This window comes from Porcisia hertigi, chromosome 27, assembly GCF_017918235.1.
Source record: "Porcisia hertigi strain C119 chromosome 27, whole genome shotgun sequence".
NCBI lineage: Eukaryota > Euglenozoa > Kinetoplastea > Trypanosomatida > Trypanosomatidae > Porcisia > Porcisia hertigi.
Genome location: NC_090586.1, coordinates 917291 through 936223, shown reverse-complemented (window position 1 = coordinate 936223; position 18933 = coordinate 917291). Strand labels below are relative to the sequence as shown.

At 58.5% G+C, this 18933-nt stretch overlaps 5 protein-coding genes across 5 annotated transcripts; all 5 read left to right on the top strand.

Moving 5' to 3' along the window:
• Positions 1-278: 278 nt before the first annotated feature.
• Positions 279-3680, top strand: JKF63_03406 (uncharacterized protein; the record flags this gene model as incomplete). The annotated part of the gene is made up of 1 exon (XM_067899409.1): positions 279-3680. The coding sequence occupies one exon, from the start codon at positions 279-281 to the stop codon at positions 3678-3680; it is 3402 nt and encodes a 1133-aa protein (XP_067756199.1).
• A 627-nt stretch (positions 3681-4307) lies between these two features.
• On the top strand, positions 4308-5507 carry JKF63_03405 (uncharacterized protein; the record flags this gene model as incomplete). The annotated part of the gene is made up of 1 exon (XM_067899408.1): positions 4308-5507. One exon carries the CDS (start codon positions 4308-4310, stop codon positions 5505-5507), a length of 1200 nt encoding a protein of 399 aa, XP_067756198.1.
• Positions 5508-6754: 1247 nt separating this feature from the next.
• Positions 6755-8800, top strand: JKF63_03404 (uncharacterized protein; the record flags this gene model as incomplete). Its single annotated transcript, XM_067899407.1, has 1 exon — positions 6755-8800. The coding sequence occupies one exon, from the start codon at positions 6755-6757 to the stop codon at positions 8798-8800; it is 2046 nt and encodes a 681-aa protein (XP_067756197.1).
• An 805-nt stretch (positions 8801-9605) lies between these two features.
• JKF63_03403 (uncharacterized protein) lies at positions 9606-9878 on the top strand (the record flags this gene model as incomplete). The annotated part of the gene is made up of 1 exon (XM_067899406.1): positions 9606-9878. One exon carries the CDS (start codon positions 9606-9608, stop codon positions 9876-9878), a length of 273 nt encoding a protein of 90 aa, XP_067756196.1.
• A 1177-nt stretch (positions 9879-11055) lies between these two features.
• On the top strand, positions 11056-17991 carry JKF63_03402 (uncharacterized protein; the record flags this gene model as incomplete). Its single annotated transcript, XM_067899405.1, has 1 exon — positions 11056-17991. One exon carries the CDS (start codon positions 11056-11058, stop codon positions 17989-17991), a length of 6936 nt encoding a protein of 2311 aa, XP_067756195.1.
• Positions 17992-18933: the final 942 nt, after the last annotated feature.

Here is an 18933-nt window from a genome sequence, read left to right as displayed (position 1 = left end):
ACTAAATACAAGAAGAGATCCCTCCGGTGCCCCATTTTCGTGTGTACGCAGAGAACAAAAGAACAGCGTTATAGACAGAAGGCGGGCAGGTCGCGCAAGGCTGTATTTTGCATTTCTTCCCATTTCCCCACCCCTGAAGTGCCACGCAGATTCGCACAGCTGTTCGCCACGCTCATCTCTGAGGTGCGGCCAAATTCCAACCACATGCATGTATTTCTTTGCATTGAGGCTCCTTGACACGTAGCGGCGGGAAAGCGACGAATACACATTAACAGAGGATGACTGGGGGCATGAAGACTCCGCGTCAGGCAGTGTCACCGCCGGTTACCCGTCTCGTCGACGTGGATGAGGCGGTGCGCATTCTTCATCAGGCGTGTCAGAGTCGAGCAAGGGCAGACACTTTGGCGCCGCTCGTGGAGTCAGCTCATCACTTGGCCTCGCACTGCACACCTGCGCTGTTATCCAGCGTACTGGAGGCCTGTGACGCCACCGCAGTAGTGGAGGCTGCACCAAAGAAGCTGGTGATGCTCAATGCAGCGTGGAAGCTGCTTCTCACTATTGTTACACATGAGGGAGTGCAGCCAGATTTCTACAGGGCGGCTGTCGCGCACATGGTCGACCAGCTCCGCTGGGGCGTGCTGTCACATGATTGGAGCGATAAAAAGCGCATTCGCCTCGCCACCTTCTTTGCGTCGCACGTCGTTTCCACGGTTCGAGCACACCCTCAGTTTCTTGTTCCACACTCACCGGCATCGGCGGCTGTAATCGACCAGCTCGTACAGGTGTACTTTGCTGTGTGTGTGACGGTGGCGACAAGTATGCGGGACACCGAGGCAGTCTCACTGCTCTACGACAACATTGTAGTGCGTCTCCACACGATATTTGATTGTCTTGGTAACGCCGTTGCCGTCACCGCCGCCACGACGAGTGTATACAGTGGTGACTTGGGTGCGGAGGCAGCGTGCCGTACTGAAGAAGAAGACAAGGGCGGCGCTGCGTCGTCGCCACCACGTGATGGGGGTACTTTAGGACCTTCAGCTGCCCTGCCTCCACAGCTTCGGTACGAGGGCCCATCCAGCGTGGTGGAAAAAATTCTTACACAGTGTGTGTCGACGGTGACCGCACGGGAAGTAGAGGAGGCGGCGGTTGGCGGGGTGGCGGTGCGCATGGCAGCGGCCACGGCTGCATTCAGTCTATATCTGCATGTTGTACGAGGCGTGCTAGGCGCTGGAGTACGGTCTTCTGACCGCACCGCAGCGGATTCGACGAGGCAGGATGACTACTCCAGTACTCGCAACACAGAGGGGTCTTGGGCAGAAGTTCCGCAGGTGTCCAATTCGCCGAGGGTGGTCCCACTCGAAATGCAAGAGCTGGTGATGGAGAGTATGATGTGGTGGACGCACCGCTTACCCGACGAGGAGCAGTTGCACGCCTCCGAGACTCGTGTTTCCCTACTACGGCTGGAGGTGCTAACATGGGCAGCTGCACTGCCGCCGAACGTATTCTGCCACACGGGAACCCCAGACGCATCAGCAGGCGTCTCTCCTTTGTCGCTGCGTGCATTGTGGACGGATACGCTCGCCACAGCGTGGCTGCAGTGGCTTTGTCGCATGTGCGATGCACCCCACCACAAGGAGGACGCTAAGCTCGCTGGTTCAACCGAGGCCCTGCGTGCCGGCGAGCCTTGCCAAGCGTACGCCATGGCACCAGAGTCAGATCTAGGAGCATCAGGGCGCCGTAAAGGGGAGGCTGCACCACCTGTTCTTGTGGCCGCCAGCTCAAGGTTTGCGTCTGTCTTGCTGTTGTCTGTCGCCGGTACGCTCCATTCTTCTTCGGTTGCCTTGATGGTGCTGGAGGCGTGGGCGCAGCTTTTCCGCCGAGCGGAGGCGGTAGTCGCCGACCCAATATCCGCTATACCGCCTTCAGGTGGATTTTCCACCACGAACAATGCTGTAGCTATGGCGGGTGCGCTCCTGCGGGTATTGGCCGATCTTCGCTGCGGGGCAGTTGCACTCGTTGAGGGCCTCCTGCGATTGAAACGATTCCCTTATCCGGACGACCGAAGCGGGGCCAGCTCAGAGCAGCCAGCTAACCTCGGCTGCACAGGTGGGGTGACGACAATACCACTCCAATGGATCTGCTCAGCGGTGGCGTTGCTGGCCTACGGAGAGGCGGTGCTAGGGGTGCATTCCCTGCGCATCGAAGCAGGCGCTCAAGCCGAGTGCACGGGTCAGGCCGAGGGTGCCGTGGCTTCAAGGGTGATTGGACACTTGATAGCAGTCATGAGGGCATACCTCACTCCCGACTTTTGCGGGACCAAGTCAAGTGCTATGGAACGAATCTCCGAGGCCTCAGCAGTGGCCGACGCTACGACACAGTTGCATGCCCTACTCGTATCGGTGAAGCAGCAGGGGTCCATCTTTGGGACCAAGGGGACTTCGGCCTCCGCACAGATCGCCCAGCGCACCCGGACTGCCCTCTGCCTTGTCGGTGTACCTCGTGCATGGTGCGCTCTTGTTGCTGCCATGTCGCAGCTTCGATCTCCCGACTCGGTCGATGCAGAGGAGGCAGAAGCAGCAGAGCGTTGGACAATGGAGCTGAAGGCAGTTTTGTTGTCTCTGGGGCCGCTACTAGCCTCTTTGACGCATACCTTAGAGTCGTTAGACTGCGAGCAGGGGCTGCAGGAGGCGAGTGAGAGGGCGGAGAAGCCATGTAGTCTACCGTACGCCCGTGTGGCACGTTGGGTGGCCGCGCGGCTCCTGGACGGTGTCGCCGTGGTGCCGCTTACGGATAGCTCCGAGGACGCTGTGTTGGTTGCGTGTGTGCGTCGGTGGACAGACCTCGCTTTTGAAGGTGCAACTTGTGCTCCTGGTGAGGGCTCTGCAGCTGTGCGCACTGACGACCCCGTCAGCCTTGCGGACGCCACTGCTGCGCTGCTGCACGTGGTGGAAGAGTGCACGACGCTGCCGCTGGAGAAGTTTTGCCTGTCTGAGCATGCGACTCGCTCACTTATGGAGCTTCTACAGGGCAACGATGCCAGTGTCTTTGGAGAGTTCGGCGACGCCAGTGGCGATGGCGACGTTAATGGTCGTTGCCCCCCCTACCTTGAACTGTGGTGCCGTGAGGCGGCACAGTGGTGCGAGATGGAGAAATGGCTTCTGACTCGTCCCTGTGCAATGGGGGAGAGTGAACGGGCAAAGGAGCTGTCATCGGCTCCAGCGTTGGCAGACGAGCTTCGCGCGTCGCTGCCCTCGTCTCACGAGGAGCTGGCGCGTGGTCTCTTGTACTGTGAGGCCGTGCTGCGACATCTTCACGACCGGGATTTCGTTTTGCTCGAGGATGAAGAGAGACAGTACAAGCGCCACAGGAATGAGAAGGGTGTTGATACCCAGGTCACTGTCAATGCTGTCTTACAGAGTGTAGGCCGCATTCAGGAGCTGAGTCGCTCCTTCTTACTACGGGCTGGAGGTGCGAGTGGCACAGACACTCCCGGTGGTACTGCAGCGATGGGTGAAACCCCTATTCAGCCACCTCCTCCTGCCGCGCCTCTAGAGGTGGTGGTGCCACCGGCCAGCGAGGGAGACTTCGGCAACGGTGCCCCCGTCGTTGCGCTCACAGGCACAAGGCCGGTTGGGGGTGGTCGCGTGCGGTCTGATGCGGAGGTGATCAGCGTGGATTAACGTAATGCAATGCGTCAGAAGAGCGATGGTACGGGATGACGTAGAAAGGAAAACAAACGCCACCTGGCGTGTGGAGTGGGGGCGAGGGAAGGTAGGCTACAGAAGTGCGCGCATTCGACTCCCTCCCCCCTTCTCTCAATTTCTGTCGCTCACAGAGAGAGGCATAGGGTCGCTGTACCACGCTGCTGGTTGTGTGTTCCTCCCCTCGCCGGTCCCCCCCCTCCCCCTCTTCTCCGTCTTACCCCCTGATGGATACGGCGGTGTGTGTATTGCTCGGTATGCTGTGATTTCTCAGAAACACATAGGGTGTAGAAAAAAAAACGTACGTTGAAGTGTTTGAGGGTGCAACGTGGCGCATGTGGTCGGTTAGTGCCGCCCTTATCGTGTTTTTTTTTCCCTGAGATGGATCTCTGGCAAGCAGACGTACTGAGCAGCTTTGCGCTAATCTGAGTCATTCATGTCCACGCACGTGGGCACACTCACATGCGTGCACATTGTCAGGGCTCAGGCGGACCGTGTGCCTCCCTTCATAGGCCAAGAATAACGCCTCCATGACTCACTCTTTTTGTCTTCACTTCTTCTGCTGCTTTTTTTCCCCCCTTTTCGACTACTCCATGGGCAGATCAGATGCAATCTAACTTTAAACGCCAGCGTAGCGGCAGCGGTGACTTCAAGGGTCACCGTGGTCGTGGCCGTGGCGGAGGCAGCGGGCACTCTGGTGGCGATCGCAGACACGGTTTTCATGATCGGGATCACAGCGCGGCGGGGATGTCTAGCAGCCCCAAGTGGTCCGGCGGGTATCGACCGCAAGTCGCGGACGAGTCCATTCCGCGGCCACACACGCCCGGGGAACGCACGCGTGGCGGTCGCGGGCGCGCGGGCAGCTTGGATAGCCGTTCCTTCTCGTCTACGACCAACTCGCATTTCTCACCTTCACACCGTCCCGACACTGCTGCGTCTGCCTCGTCTCGGGGTCGGTGCCCCATGAACAGCGCTCCCCGCAACATCAGCGTTAGCCGAAGCGGTGTCTCAAAACCGCGTGACATTGTCGTCATTCTAGAGAAGGCTGGCATCCTGCTGGGCAATATGGGTTTGGTGGACGCGTACGACCGGGCGGCGACGACTGAGATAGCGAACGAATCCCTAAAGGATGTGCGGCCCGACATTGTACATCAGTGTCTTCTTGCCCTTTTCGACTCCGACCTCGCCTACCAACACCGGCTCCGCGTGTACATTAGTCTCTTTGTGCGGCAAGGGAAGGTGATTGAGGTGTCGCCTGCGTTGCGGCCGCCACGTACGTACGCACGTTTCCGCGGTCTCATGGCTGCCTTACTTCGTGACGGACGTATCTGCTCGACAGAGGGGCAAGTGCTGATGCGGCTGATGCCAGGCTCTGTGGCACCCATCATTCCCCATGGCGCCGAGGTGGTGGGGTTGACGAACAGCCTCTCTTCTCCGATCGTTACAGCGACGCAGTTGGCACAGCAGGCTGCCGCTGCACCGGTGGATGACGCTTTACAGGGCGGTATCAAGCACGTGACGGCCTTCTACTGCATCTCGTGCACGGACGACTGCAATCTAGACGGTATCGACTACGTCACTAAGTCGGTTTGTCTCTCCGCATATCCGATGACAGCGCATGTCCAATGCGCACGGGTGTGCGAGGGGCACACACGCGTGGAGCCGACCAGCACTCTCACTACTAGAGTCGCGGCTATGGGGGCGGGCGCTGATCAAGCCAAGGCTTCCAGCCGCAGCACGCTGGCTCCGTCGCGAGGCGGCAGTGAAATATTTCCTGTTGACAAGGCGGCAGACAGTGAACAGTGAGGCAGCCATTGCAGTCGTGGAGCTGGCCGCAAGTCTCTTGCCGCCTCCTTCCTTTCTCTCCCCACACGTCGATTTCGTTGATGCCTTTGGAGATGGCGAGGCAGCCACTGGGACGGTGGTTTCCCATACTATCGATGGACGGGGGTGTGAGGCAGCGAGAGAGAGAGGGGGGGGGCTCTGCACTTACATAGCATAAACCGAAGGTGGTCTCTTGCTGTCTTGATTGTACAGGTTTGTGTGTATGTGGCTGTGCGTCTGTGAGCACGTGTGTGCCACACCCACGTGAGATGACCGGCCATGTAGTAAAACGGATAACCTCTTTAATAACAAACTGAAAAACCAAACATGGGGGGAGGGGAGGGGAGGAGGAACATTCAAAGGGGGAGGGGAGACCACCGGATAGGAGGGTGGGGTGGGGGCGTATGCCCAATCTTGCAAGGGAGCAGCCTTTTTTTCCCGCGTTGCAGCGTTGGGCTTCCCGATGTCGCGGCGCACGTATGCGTCGCCGGACATGTGCGGACGTGTACGACTGAGAACGAAAGAGGGCATCAGACAATAAAGAAAAAATGGAGGGCAGAGCTGGTGGCAAAGGACTCTCTGTCTGTCTGCCTCTCTCTCTCTCTCTGTGTGTGTGTGTGTAGTTTTCTTGCCTTGCCCCCCCTCCATCTCCCTTTGTATTTCCTTTTTCGTGAACTCTTCTCCACTGCATCGGCACTTCTACGATTTTTTCATTCATGCAGTCTCGCATTCTGTTCTAATGCGCGTGTGCGCCTTCCACAATTTCTTTCCTCTTCTTCCCCACTCCGTGTTGCGGGTATGGTCAATCCACTTGACACTTTCCCTCCCCCTTTCTCCTGATTATTTTCGCTCTAGTACACACACACACATTTATATGTATATGTATAAGCGGACGTGAGGGGTGCAGGATTCGCTGAACGAGCTGTGGTGCTGGTCTACCCCGGTTTCACCCCCCCCCTCCCGCCATACACACACACACGCACACACGCCGAGAGAGGGGGAAGTAAAATAACTTCCGTTTTCCCGAAGGGCGGTTTCACTGTACCACAACTCACTCCATGGCGTCGCTAATCCCGTTCGACTTCCGCTGCGTCGGGCACCTTACAGGTGTCTCGCTCCGATGCGCTCCGCAACATTTGTGTTTAGCTCGGCAGCAGCACATCCCCGCGCTGCACTTGACTACGTCTTCGGAAGGGGCTGATGAGGGGGGCAGTTGCCAGAGCTTGTGTATGCGGTCGAACAAGCAAGAGTTCACTGCCGCCGTGTTGCGGCATCCATCGCCGCCGCCTCACGCTACGTCTGCCGATGACTCCGGCCGGTCGTCGTCGCGGTGGTCATCTGCACCAGAGAACAAAACTCTACTCAACGTAGAGGCAGCGCACCCGGCCACCGAGGCCGTCGTCGGCATGGGCGCCCCAGTGTGCACTGCCAGCTTTCACAATCCCTCGTTGAGTATCGAGGTCTACTTCACCATCGGTATTCCTCCCCCGTTCTCGTCTTCTGCCCTGGGAGTTGGTCCATTGAGCACTGCTGCGTCTGCGCGATTGAAATACGGCGCAGAGCCCTCAAAGAGGCACGACTACCGCGGCGGTGGTGACGGCGAGTGGGTTGTGGAGGGGCAGCGCCCGCCAACATTGGCAGCTTCACCGGCTATTGTGTACACAAGCGAAGTTGCCAGTGGCAGCCCACATCCTTGCTGGTCTGCGATACCATCTGGGCAACTAAAGGCGTACAGTGCGGCAACGGAGTTCGAGCTCGCATTCTACTACACAGCTGCTTGCCTCTCGAAGGCGGTATTATCAATAGCATCTGCCTCGGGTACAAGGCTCTCAGCAGCTAAATCTTTCGATGACATTGTGCAGATGGACGTGTGCGTGCACTGCTGTCATGTGGACATGCGCGACGTGCTATATGCCGGGTCGACCATGGAGGAAGCAGACGCCGTGCTTGCCCGGGTCTTTGAACTCGAGGAGCAGCAGCCACAGTCTCGATGTTCCACTAGTCCCATCATCTTTTTAAGGTACACGGACGGTGTCTTTGTCCCGCGCGTGTGCCTCTCCGACTTCTCGGCCGCGGCTGGGACACTCCTGAAGAATATGCAGGCCGCTCGGACTTGCACTTTTGCCCCTCCACCAACGGGTTTCGACTTCCAAGTGACGCCCCCCTTCCCCACAGCGCGGCACATGGGCGCTGGTCACACTTCGATCGCGGTAAGTGACTCGGCGGCAGCAGCGGCGTGCGAGGAGCTGGCCTGGAGCCGCACACCGTCCTCGGTTGGTTGGCGGTACCCACCCACCGCCGTCCCTCGCGCCGGTCCGTTGGGTACAACTATGGGGGATGTGAAGGCGGCAGCGCTCACGACAGTTGCGTGGCAGCGATTGGCGGACGTGATAGAGGCACGGCAGGCAAAGCTGGCGGCGGGCCTGAATCGAGAAGTCGCGTCCAATCCGCTGGAACGCGCGCAGGAGGTACGATGTGCCGCACTCCGTGTGCAGGTGTCGGCCGCTCGAGAGCAGCTGACCATCTCCACTTTGGAGCTGGAGGCACTGCAGGAGCGGGTGGAGCGGCGGCAGCGGCAGTTGGAGACACAGGAGGAGGCACTCGCCAAGCTGCAGCTCTACCAGGCGCAAACTGCATCACCTGAGGTGAAAGAGCAGTCATTGGTGGCTGCTCGACAAGATGAAGTGCAGCGTGCACGACTCCGTGCCCAGCTCGCCCGAAGTCGACAGCAACGTACGCGGGAGCTGTGTCTCCTGTACAGGGTGGAGCTTTCGTCCCAGTACGCGAATCAGGCTTGCACACGTGCAGCAGACGCGAAGGATCACATCAACAAGTGCACGCTCCCGATTATCTTTGCCGGACGCGCCGATGCCGACGCTGCTTCACATTTGGTGGCAAGTACGGCAGAGGATATGCATGCGGAAGCTGTTGCTCTCGGCCATGCTGGTCACCTGCTTGTTGTGCTTTCTATTCTCTACAGCTGCTCACTGCCGTATCCAATTGTCCTAGGGAGCGGACAGAGTTTCATTCTTCCGTCACCGCACCTCTGCCCCCCACAAGTCTCGGCCGCCCCGTTCACGCTCGCCGAGGCGCGTAAGTATCCCCTCAGCTGTCACAAGGTGGCGGAGCGACCTCTCATGATGGCCGGAGTGCGTCTTTTGGTGCGAGATGGGATTGTTCTGGCGAAGGCGATGGGAAAGCCGGAGCGCCAAGTGCTCGCCTGCTCTGATCGGCTGGGTGCGCTGCTTGATTTACTGCTACGCGACGTCGAGTGAACCTCATTCAGGAACGATGTGAGCGCGTGTGCGATGAGGATCTCCACAGGGGGTTACTCTAGAGAGCAGCGACGCCATACGAGAGAGGGAAGGCGGGAGGCGCGAGTCTATACTCGCTTTGGAAGATTCTTTGCTCCTCTCCTCCCTTCCCCTCTCTTGCATGACGCTACGCGTGTGTAGTTGTTGCTCTATTTTCCTTTGCTCTTCGGTCGTTCGGCGGGTAAGTTAAGTGACATCATTGTTGTGCAGCGCGTGCGTCTGTGCAGGTGAGCGGCGGGTTACACCGCCTCGGCCGAACATGCCTTACATCCCTTTTTTTTTGCACTGCTAGTCTTCACGTGTCTCTGCTCGCACGTCTTTTCGTCTTCCATAAAGAAGAAAAAGAGGGATAATGCTCCCGCTGAAGCAACAGTTAATCTACTCTACTTGCTCAACCCCCCCAACCCCCCCCCCCCCCAACCCCGCCTACATCCTTTTAGGGTGACTTATTTGGCTTTAGATCCAGTTTTTTTCGTCCCCTCATTTTCCATCGTTCTTGCTTGCTCAGTCGTTCTGTCTCCCCCCCGTCAGCCCTTCCTCCTGTTAACAGTTGAGGCGTCACGCATTGAGAGCCAAATCAGTGTGTGGGCTACTGGGCTTTGTGTCAGGGTCAGTGGAACGCCAAGCAAGCCGGGCGGCAGAGCGATTCGGCGGACGAGGAGAGCGGTCCCCCCCCGTCTCTCCCTCACTTCACACTTACAAAGTCACATTCACATGAACACACCGTCAAGGGCCAGTACGTAAACGCGGTCATCACTGAGATCTTATGTCTTTCGCACCCGACAACGTCAGGGAGACACGCTCTTCCTCCTTTGGAGTTTCTGCAGGCCCAGCCACCGCCTCGGCTAGCGTCGATGTGTTTTCTTCAGCTTCTGCAGCGCGCATCGAGGAGCTCCAGCGCACACTTGAGGTGCTCTATCGCGATATCCTCTTTCCCTTCTTTGAGCCGGTTGAGCGCCTCCGCGTCGTGACCAATCGAGCGATCCAGCTGCAGGACGTGGTGGATGCAGTGGAGAAGGAGACACAGAGTACGCTCTAAAACTACCTCCCACTTTTCTGAGGTGAGTACGTCAACAGCAAATGGTGATGGAGAATTTGCGAGGTGTTGCATCAGCGTAGCGGTTGTATGTTTGTGTAGCGTACTGCACGCTCTGAGTGCAGGGGCGCCTTCTCATAGTTACAAACGGATAGAGCAGGGGGGGGGGTGGTGGTGCGGGTGGATGCGTGCTGCAAACAAAGAGGGGGGGAGGGAGGCGTTGCAGCCTTTCATCCCCTTTCCCTTTTCCATCGCTTTCTCCAGCTCTCAGCGGTATCCTCTACGCATCTTAGCAATACAGTTTGACCTTTAAGCTCACCTCCCCGCATGCCAATCTCTTCTCCAACGTGAACGAAGGTCGTGCCTTTGCAGAGGAGGCAGACTCTACATCAACTGACGTATCTCACACGAGTATTTCACAGTCGAAGAGGAGAACATGCACTGACTGGCTTATTCCATATGTACAACTGTCAGCGCTGCTTCGGAATGCCAAGGAGAGAGTATCGTGGACTGCGGCTGTGAAATACTCGTGTCTCCCCTCCCCTCCCTCCCCCTCCCTGACATTCTGCACGCTGTTCGCTGCTCACTATCCCAGTCGTCATCTTTTCCCCTTTGGTGAATTTTTGTCACAGTGCTTTGAAGCACTTCACACGACATTTATTTATTCTGTTCGCGGTGCATATAAAGCTCAGCCGCATCCCGCGTATCTCCTCCTTTCCTATCGATTTTTTTGCCACTTTTTGTTTGCACAAAGCCACTCGCTTTCCCCCCTCCCCCCCCACACACACACACACACACGCACACACTCACACACCCACACACACACACACACACGACATCGTTGGCAGCGGGTGTGTTTGGTGCCCCGTATGGAGCGACAAGGGAGGGAGCAGGAGGAGGAAGGAGAGTCGAGAATAGATAGGGTGTTAGGTAAGAGGCGCCGCCGTTGAAAATCAATCGCTGTCTATTTTACTTGCGCGACTCACCCATCCTCCTCTCCCCCCTGGCTGCCCTTTCCCTCCCAAGACTGGTTGCTGCTCCAGAGTTGAGAAGCCGTGTATATATTTTAGCGCCTCGCTGTAGTGTCTATCACGTGTGCATCTGCTTATGTGTTCATCTGCGCAGGTTCCAGAGCTTTTTTTTTTAGTAACTGCGTGAGAAGGGTCACACACTCAACGTCATGAGGAGGCCTCATGCCCTGAGTCCTCTTCTCTCTTATCCCGCTTGGCAAGAGCCACGCATGGGCGGCGGCTTCTCTCGACCCAACGGGTTTCATTTGGCTACGCCTCCGCATCTACCTCGTTCACCCTCATCGACGCCAGCTTTGCGCCTGAGTGCTGCATTGGAGGGGACGAAGGTGGTGGGTACTGCAGACCCGGCGTCCTTGCTAGTGGGTAGTGCGGCTCTCCCATCAAGCGCGCCCTCTTCACAAAACGGTGATGAACCCCACCTACCTCTGGCAGCGCTCGTTTCCTCCTTCACCACCACTCACAGCGGCCGCCGCGCCGGTGAGGTGGTCGAAGAGGCGTCTCTGGCACTTTGGCTGTTCCATCTTCTGCAGCTCCTGCGCCGGAGCAGTTTATTCCCTTCGCCCATAGCCATTACACACTGTTCAGGCGTGATGACCATGCCTACACCAATGCCCAGCCGTGTGCCATTCCTGCAGCCGCCTCAACCGTGCTCACAGGAGAAGGAGGGCTTTGGGCGACTCCACGGCGAGGTTCGCGTTTTGGGAGACCTCCTGCGTGCGTGCCGCTTCTCAGATCGACCCCGGCCCCTTTACGTGCCCGCTACGTCAACATCAGCTGCGCATCCAGGTCGTGGTGGCCCACCGCGACGAACATCATCAAGGGAGAGGCGCGCCCCAGTGCAGCTGATGGCGACGCCAACGGATGCAGAAGAGGCGTGGCTCCTGCCATTGCAGCGCGACGTCGTGAAGTGTGTGCTGCAACGTCTAAATGTGATGGAGCTCGTCTGCAAGAGGTTGGCTGCTCAGGACACATGCCAGCGGTGCGATACATCTGTCCCTCTCGAAAAGGCATCATGTGAGGAGGTCACCGCATTCTTCCTCGAGGAGGTCCGTGTGGTCGCCGAGCTTGTAGCGTTGTGCGGTGTTCACGAGCGCGATGCCCAGTCCTTGACTTGCCTCATCCACGTCCTGACTGCCGCAGCGGATGCAGGGGTGGTGATCTCAGTTTCCAGGCTGGTGGAAGCAGCGGCAGCTGCAGTAGCGCAACACGACCGCTGGAAGAGTGATGCGGAGGGCAGCTCGGTAGCAAAGACCACCTGGTGCAGTTGTGTGCCGTGGCTGCTTCACTGCTACACTACCACCCGTTTTCGATGGCCGGCCTCGCATTTGACTTCCTTGGCGCAGGCGGCTTCTGGTGACAGCGCTGACAGCTGGTCGACGGCAAGCGCATGGATGACCGCCGCCGCCGATCGCGTGTGCGCCACGCAAAGCGTCGAGCTGCTTCAGCTCACGCAAACACCCTCTGAGGCATGGAAAGGAAGTGTAGCGGCTGGCAGCGGCACAGGCGCCTCAGTGGAGCGCGGAAAGATAGCGAGAGCGCATACATTTGGACTGTGGCAAAGCGTGCTGGACGCCGAGAGTGCCAATGCTACGGAGGCCCAGACGTATGTTAGCGATAGGGATGGCAGGAGGAACCTGGGGAGGGAAACCTGCGAGTCGTGGTTGCGAGAGTGGTATGCAGAGAGTGGCATCGCAGAGGTGGCAGTTGAGTGCAACAGCGACTTGAACGGCACGTGGCACCCTTACTGGCAACTGGTGGTGAGTGGAATGGTTCGAGGCTGTGCCCGTGCTGTTGATGCGATTGTCGAGCTCAGCGAAGACGCAAGTGTATGGAGGCGCAATGAGCGCTCTTCGGCCAGGTCCAAGTCTAATCGACCGCAGGCGCCGGCGTCTTTGAGCTCGACGCGCACCACGTTAGAGGAGATGCAGTTCTACGCTGTGGGCTCCTTTGTCTGCCTCCGACGCATTACGAGCTCGTTGCAGCGCCATCGTCGTCTAAAGCCGCTGCTGCAGCTGTATGCGATGGTGAGCGGGTGCGTTGGCCCGTGCGCTGCAGTCGCGGAGGCCTTCCCATCACAGCAGCGGCAACAACGATCATGCGAGAACGATGATGGACATCGCAGCACTGGTGGTTCAACTCACTGTTTTTCGATGGAGGCCGCAGCGGAGTTGCGGTGCCGCCTTTTGTCAGGGCGGCTTTTGCAGGAGGGCTTCATGGCGTCAGCCTTTCAGAATGGGCGCCATCGTCGTGATCACTCGCCACCGGCGTACCTCGCGCAACGACACCAGGCAGGTGCGATGCTGTGGCGAGAGGTTGTTCTTTTTGACGCTTATACCCTTATCACGATCGGCCACGTGAGCGAGCATGCTGTGGACGGCGAGGGTCTGAGCAAGAAGGCTCTACTGCATCAGCTGGCATGGCTTCAGCAAGAGTGTGCGCTGCACCTCACCGTGCTGGGGGCTTCGGAGAGTGATAAAACGGGGTGTTTTGCCAGTGGGTGCCACTCTGCCGAGTCGTGTGGCAACGTCCGAGGCCAGACAGCAGCGACAGAGGGTCATGATATACCCCACATCATCACCCCTGCACGTAGGTCTGTGCTGCAGCAATACCTCACACCGCGCACTCGTGCTGGGTTAATTGCCAAGCTGCGGGAGGGCCTTCGTCTGAGTGCCAAGGTGCTTGCCCGCTGGGGAACGCCAGAGCAGATTTGCGCTCTCTACCTTCGTTATCCTTCGATGGGGCCTAGCTGGGAGGTCGGGCGGGCATTGCTGCAATGTGGACACTACAGCGTCGCTGTAAGGGTTCTGGAATCACTGTTGAGCTCGAATGCAGCCGTTCGAGGCGCATCGGCGTCGTATCAGTCGGCCGCTACCTCCGCATCCCCTCCTTCCTTGTTCTCCTCCAGTGCTAATGCTGTGCGCCAACTGCTCTTGGAGGCAATAGAGGGTGCGGCAGCCGCCTTGGTGCAGCAGTGTTGGTCAATAGCCCTTCCTACCTCGAAGGCCTCCCCTGACACGCCTGCCACCTATACCGACGACAGGGCAGCGGAAGAGGAAGTGCCGCTACCGACAGAGCTGCGTAAGCGACTGCACTCCTTGTACGCGCTTCTGTACTCGCTACCCGTTCCACTGCCATTGTGCCTTCACGCAGTCGTGCGAGGCCTCACCTTGGCATCCTCTGACGCCACTGCCAATGTTGCCCACGGCAATGATGGTGACGCTGCGCTCCCCTCGACTGCCTCTAGAGGAAGAGAGAGACGTTTCGACACATCTGCACACTCTCCACCTGCGTTGCCGTCCTCGTTACCTCAGCCGTGTACGTCCGCGGAAGCGCGCACTCGCACAGCAGCGGTGCTTTGCACATACGTTTTACGCTGTCATCTCGCTGAAAAACCGCATGAGGGTCTTCTGGCCAAGACCGTGGAGCTCTGGGCGTCGTGCGTGGCGCCGTACTTGGGCCGAGGCAGTAGCGACGGCGGTGTTGAGGCCTCACCAGCGCCTTCTGCGATGTCGTTGGAGCTATCCCTCGCGGATCGGTACCTCTGTGCTGTGACGACGAGGCTTCTCTATGGCCATCCTCAGTTGCCGGTTGCTCGACTGCTGCTGTCGCGTCTGGTGCAGCTGGGAACTCCTCCGGCGTCAAGGACGCCATCGGACACTATAGGTGCTTCATCGACCGTCAACGGCGACGCTGTCACAGAAGTTAGTCATGTGCGGATAGCGCGCACGGTGGTGTGGCTGCTTGGGGTTCTGTACATGCTTGTTGATGCGTCTGCTGTTGGCCACTGCGCCACCAGCGACACGTTTAGCCCTCACGCAGGCGTTTCCAGGTCGGAGGGCCTCGCCTATCGACTGTGTGTGCCCCTGGCGGCTGCTATCTCACCTGTCACTAGCATCACCACCTCCGGCCAACACACCGAGCATGCGTCGTTTAGACCACGCGATAGGCATAACCCCGCGTGCTGCCGTGTGTGGAACGCTGGCTTCACGGAGCGTTACGCGCTGGACACGCTTCGCCTGATGCCGCGCATTGCCTTGGAGGCTCTCGAGCGCCTGTTGCGCTCGGTGATGTTGCACTCTGCCGCCACAGCGGTCATCATTCCGACCGGCTGCCATCTTCGCAGTGTTCAACAGGCAGGCGCTCTCTCTGGACGGAGCGTTGGCTTTTTGCATGATCGCGTCCGCGTGATTTTGGAGTGCCGGCGAGCGGCGGAGGAGGAGCAGCGTCATCCTTGGCAGTGCAGCACATGTCACCTCTGGAACAGTCGGTATGCACGACTCTGCAAGCGTTGCAATGCCTTGTCGACAGTTTTGCTGCAGTGTCGCGTGTGCGGATGTTTGACATCGTCTGCAGACGACCGAGATGATGGTGGGCTAAACTGCGACGTCTGTGGGACAGCGCTGGTGCCACCGCTATCGTCTCAGAGCAGCGATGATGTTCTGCTGTCATGTCCGCCATCTCCAGATTCCTTGTTTCGCAGTTCGACAATCCATCCAACTCACGCAGGTGAGCTGCCAGAAGGCTCTATGGCTGCCGCAGGTAGGCACCTCACCACTGCTGCCGCTGCTGCCACCGTCACAGGCACAGGTCGCGCTGCTTGTCGGTTCACCGCTTCCGCCAACATCGCACGCGTCTTGCCTCTGCGGCGATGGACGTGCACGCACTGCCGTTCCAGTAACGACCCTCAACATGTCTTTTTCTGCCGTGTCTGCGGCCAAGCAGCAACCGATCCAGAGAAGCGCGAGGCGGCGGCCAGCGCGGCGGGTGAAGTCAGCGACGCCAATAGCAGTGGTGCGTCTGTGCGAGGATGTGCGTGCTGTGGACAAAGTCCCAGGTCCATCGAGGCGCGCATGCTGCCGTGGTGCGAACTGTGTGGTGCGCTTCACCAGCGCATTCGAGAGCTCTGCGAGCCGTCTGGAAAGAGCTGCGCCGTGTCATCGCCGACCAACTCCACTCCACACTCATCTGCCTGTGCAACCGGCGCTGGCTCTCGAGCCCTTGTCGCTGCAGGGCATCACTCACTATATCTGTGGTGGTGCGTGGAGTGCACGTCGGCGCTCAACCCTTGGACACGCACCCACTGCGAACTCTGCGGCGCCGGCCGGCCTCTCACTTCTGCTACTGCTGCCCCAGGTGTCACGTGGATGGCGATGTCGTCATCGCCTCCGACGTCACCTGGTTTCCCGTACCTGTCGGAGAAGTACAACGCGGCCGCGCCGTTTATCGCGGTGCCCTGGCTGATGCAGGCGTGCCCCTCGTGCAATGCGCGAAGTCGTGTGGGCATGCCTCATTGTTGGCATTGTCAGGCGATGTTGACGTGGCCGCTGGAGGTGCGGCAGGCGTTGTCCGACGGTTGGTGGTGGTGGGTGACACAAGTGACGCGTGTCGTGATGGACGGTGGCGTGGAGGGATCGCCGACAGAGGATGGCGCCTCTCCCTCTTTCACCGGACTAGACGCCCTATTACATATCCCACGCACTACGCGATGGCTGTGCTTGCATGACGGTTGCATGACTATCAACGTAATCGACGGCGCGACAGTAGACGTCGAGGGTGAGTCAGGCACAAGAGAGAGGCCGCTCTATTATTGCTGCGCCGCATGCGCTTTCACACCACGTCATCCACCCCAGCTGCTGAATCCGTTTCGCGATCGGTTCGCCTGGAGTGACGCAGCGGCGCAGGTATCCCCGACCAACACGGTGGTGGTGGAGGCGCTGCTGTTGCCACCGAGTTCACCGCGGCCAGGTGATATCGTCGTGCGAAAGTCCGAGTCTGTTGGTACTCTGAGCGCAGCTTCAAACATCTCGTCTAGGGTGCGATCTGCAGAGTCGGCGTCGACGGCGCCACAGTCGCGTGTCCAATGGCTTTATCGCTCCCTTTCGTCCTGCGCAACGACCAATTTTGTATGCGCTTCGTGCGGAGAAAGGAGGGTCTCTGAAATACCACAGACAGCGGCGTCACCGATGCTGCCGTCAACAACGTCGTCTCTGCTCCGCCTTCGTTCTCTTTTGATGGTCAACGTGTGTCTTTCTTGTGGGTGTTGCTCGTGGGGTCGGTCATCGTGTGCGTTTGATGTCCCCATGACTTCACGTATTCCTTCTGGCGATGAGATGAGACAGCGGCGCTTCTCGTACCCGTCACCGCTACGTTACCGAGGGAACGAAGGAAATGTGCTGGAGAATCCTTCGCCGCCGTCGCTGTTGCTGCTGCTGCCAGGAGAGCATGCCATGGCTCTTCGACTGCTCCTGAGGGCCCTGGCGCACGCTGTGCAGGAAGGGGTTTCGATGGAAGTACCTTTGTCCATACACGCAGCCTCCACGCACACCCGCCGGTGTGGCTGTGGGGCCTCGGCGGTGGGGTGTTCTGCTGCAGCTGTGACGGTGCCAAACCGGCGACTGGACTGGGCATGGCTCTCGCGCTTTGTCTTCTCTGGAGTCCGACTCATCACGGCATCCGTGTCAGAGACGCAGCCCTGCCGAAGCGACTCTGACGAGGGCTCGTGCGCGCCGCATCAGCAGTGGTGCAGCCTTCATGAGCGTCTGCCGTGGCGAGGCTGTGACTTGGCGTCGGCGCAGCAGGCTTGCTCTGCTGAGCGGCGAATGGTCATTCTTGAGAGTGGCAGTCACGCGGCTGGAGCTGTGCATTCGGCGATTGTAGACGTTCGTCAGGTCTTGGATGGTGTGTGCGCTTTGGTCGAGCACCGCGTCAAGGGATCGGTGCCGAGCTTGGGATCGTCGCAGCGGCGGCACCGCGGCAAGGGCAATCTCACCGACCCCCAGTTCGAGTCTTCAGCGGCAGTCCCGCTGTGTGTACAGGACGCGTGGTCTCGTCGTCTGCTTATTGCTGCTCTCGACCTGCTGGATCTAGTGAACGCCAGCACTGTCTTTGACGAGATCGGCTTTTCCACGTTGAGCCGTCTGTGCCTTGTGTTTCGCCCACACAAGTCAGAACACATCAATACGGAGACGAGGTGGGCATATCTGCAAGACATGAAACTCTCTCGAAACCATGTGTTGCAAGGGTGTGTGCGGTGCGAGCAATGCCTGACTTCCCACGGGCCCGATCAGCCGTGCGCAGCTCCGTAGCAGAGGTATTCACTCATTTTATTCGCTTAAAGTCCTAGAGTGACCCCCTTTCATCTTTACAGAGCGAAAAAAAACAACATGGACGACGTAGTGTCGCACCTTTTTGGTGATAGAAACGTTGCTCATCTTTGTGGAGCGAGAGAGGCCAGGGGTCTGATGGGGTTTGGGGGGGGGGGGAGTTCGGGGCGGCGCTGGCGCAGCGCATTGCACCTTCTTTTCTCATTTAGCTTTTCTTTTAACTGTTTTCCCTCTCCCTATCCGTGTGCTGCCGGTGCCCCTCTCTACCTCCCCACTTTCTCCTCCATGCACGCACGTACACACGCATGCATAGACGCGAATACGCACGCAGCTCACTTTTTTTTTGTCGTTTCATGGCTATATTGATGCATCTCCCCCTTTTCTTCTTCCTGTTCTCCTCTTTCTCATTTTGTCGTCATCCTCACCCACATGCCTCGATACATCCGCCTCACTCTCTCTCACACGCCGTCGATGGATCCGCGTTCTAGCGCCTAGCACGCCAAGTTCGTGGAGGAAAGTACTCGGTAAGCAGTTGTGTGTGTGTGTGTTGTGTCTTGGTGTGTTTGTTTGATGCACGCTTTCTGAGGCGGTCCTTCACCGATACATAAATACAGAGGCAGGCAACCGAACCGTCACAAAGTGTTCCCGTTGTTTTTTCACCACGTCTTCCCCTCGCCCCGTATCTTGTTTCGTAGTCGTGTAATCTCTCTCCCCCCAATCCTGGTTTGCAGGTGCGGACCGTTTAGTGGTTCTCTCTCTTTTTTTCTTCTCACTTCTGAGTTTCTGCTCAGCCATTCCTCCATTTCTCTACACGGTGCTCGCACCTACACATTACGTCTGCTCAAACTGAACACCTCCGCTGAAGAGACGAGTCTTGGGTTGTGTTCTCGTGGTGGTGGTGGTCGTCGTCGCTGCTACCTTTTC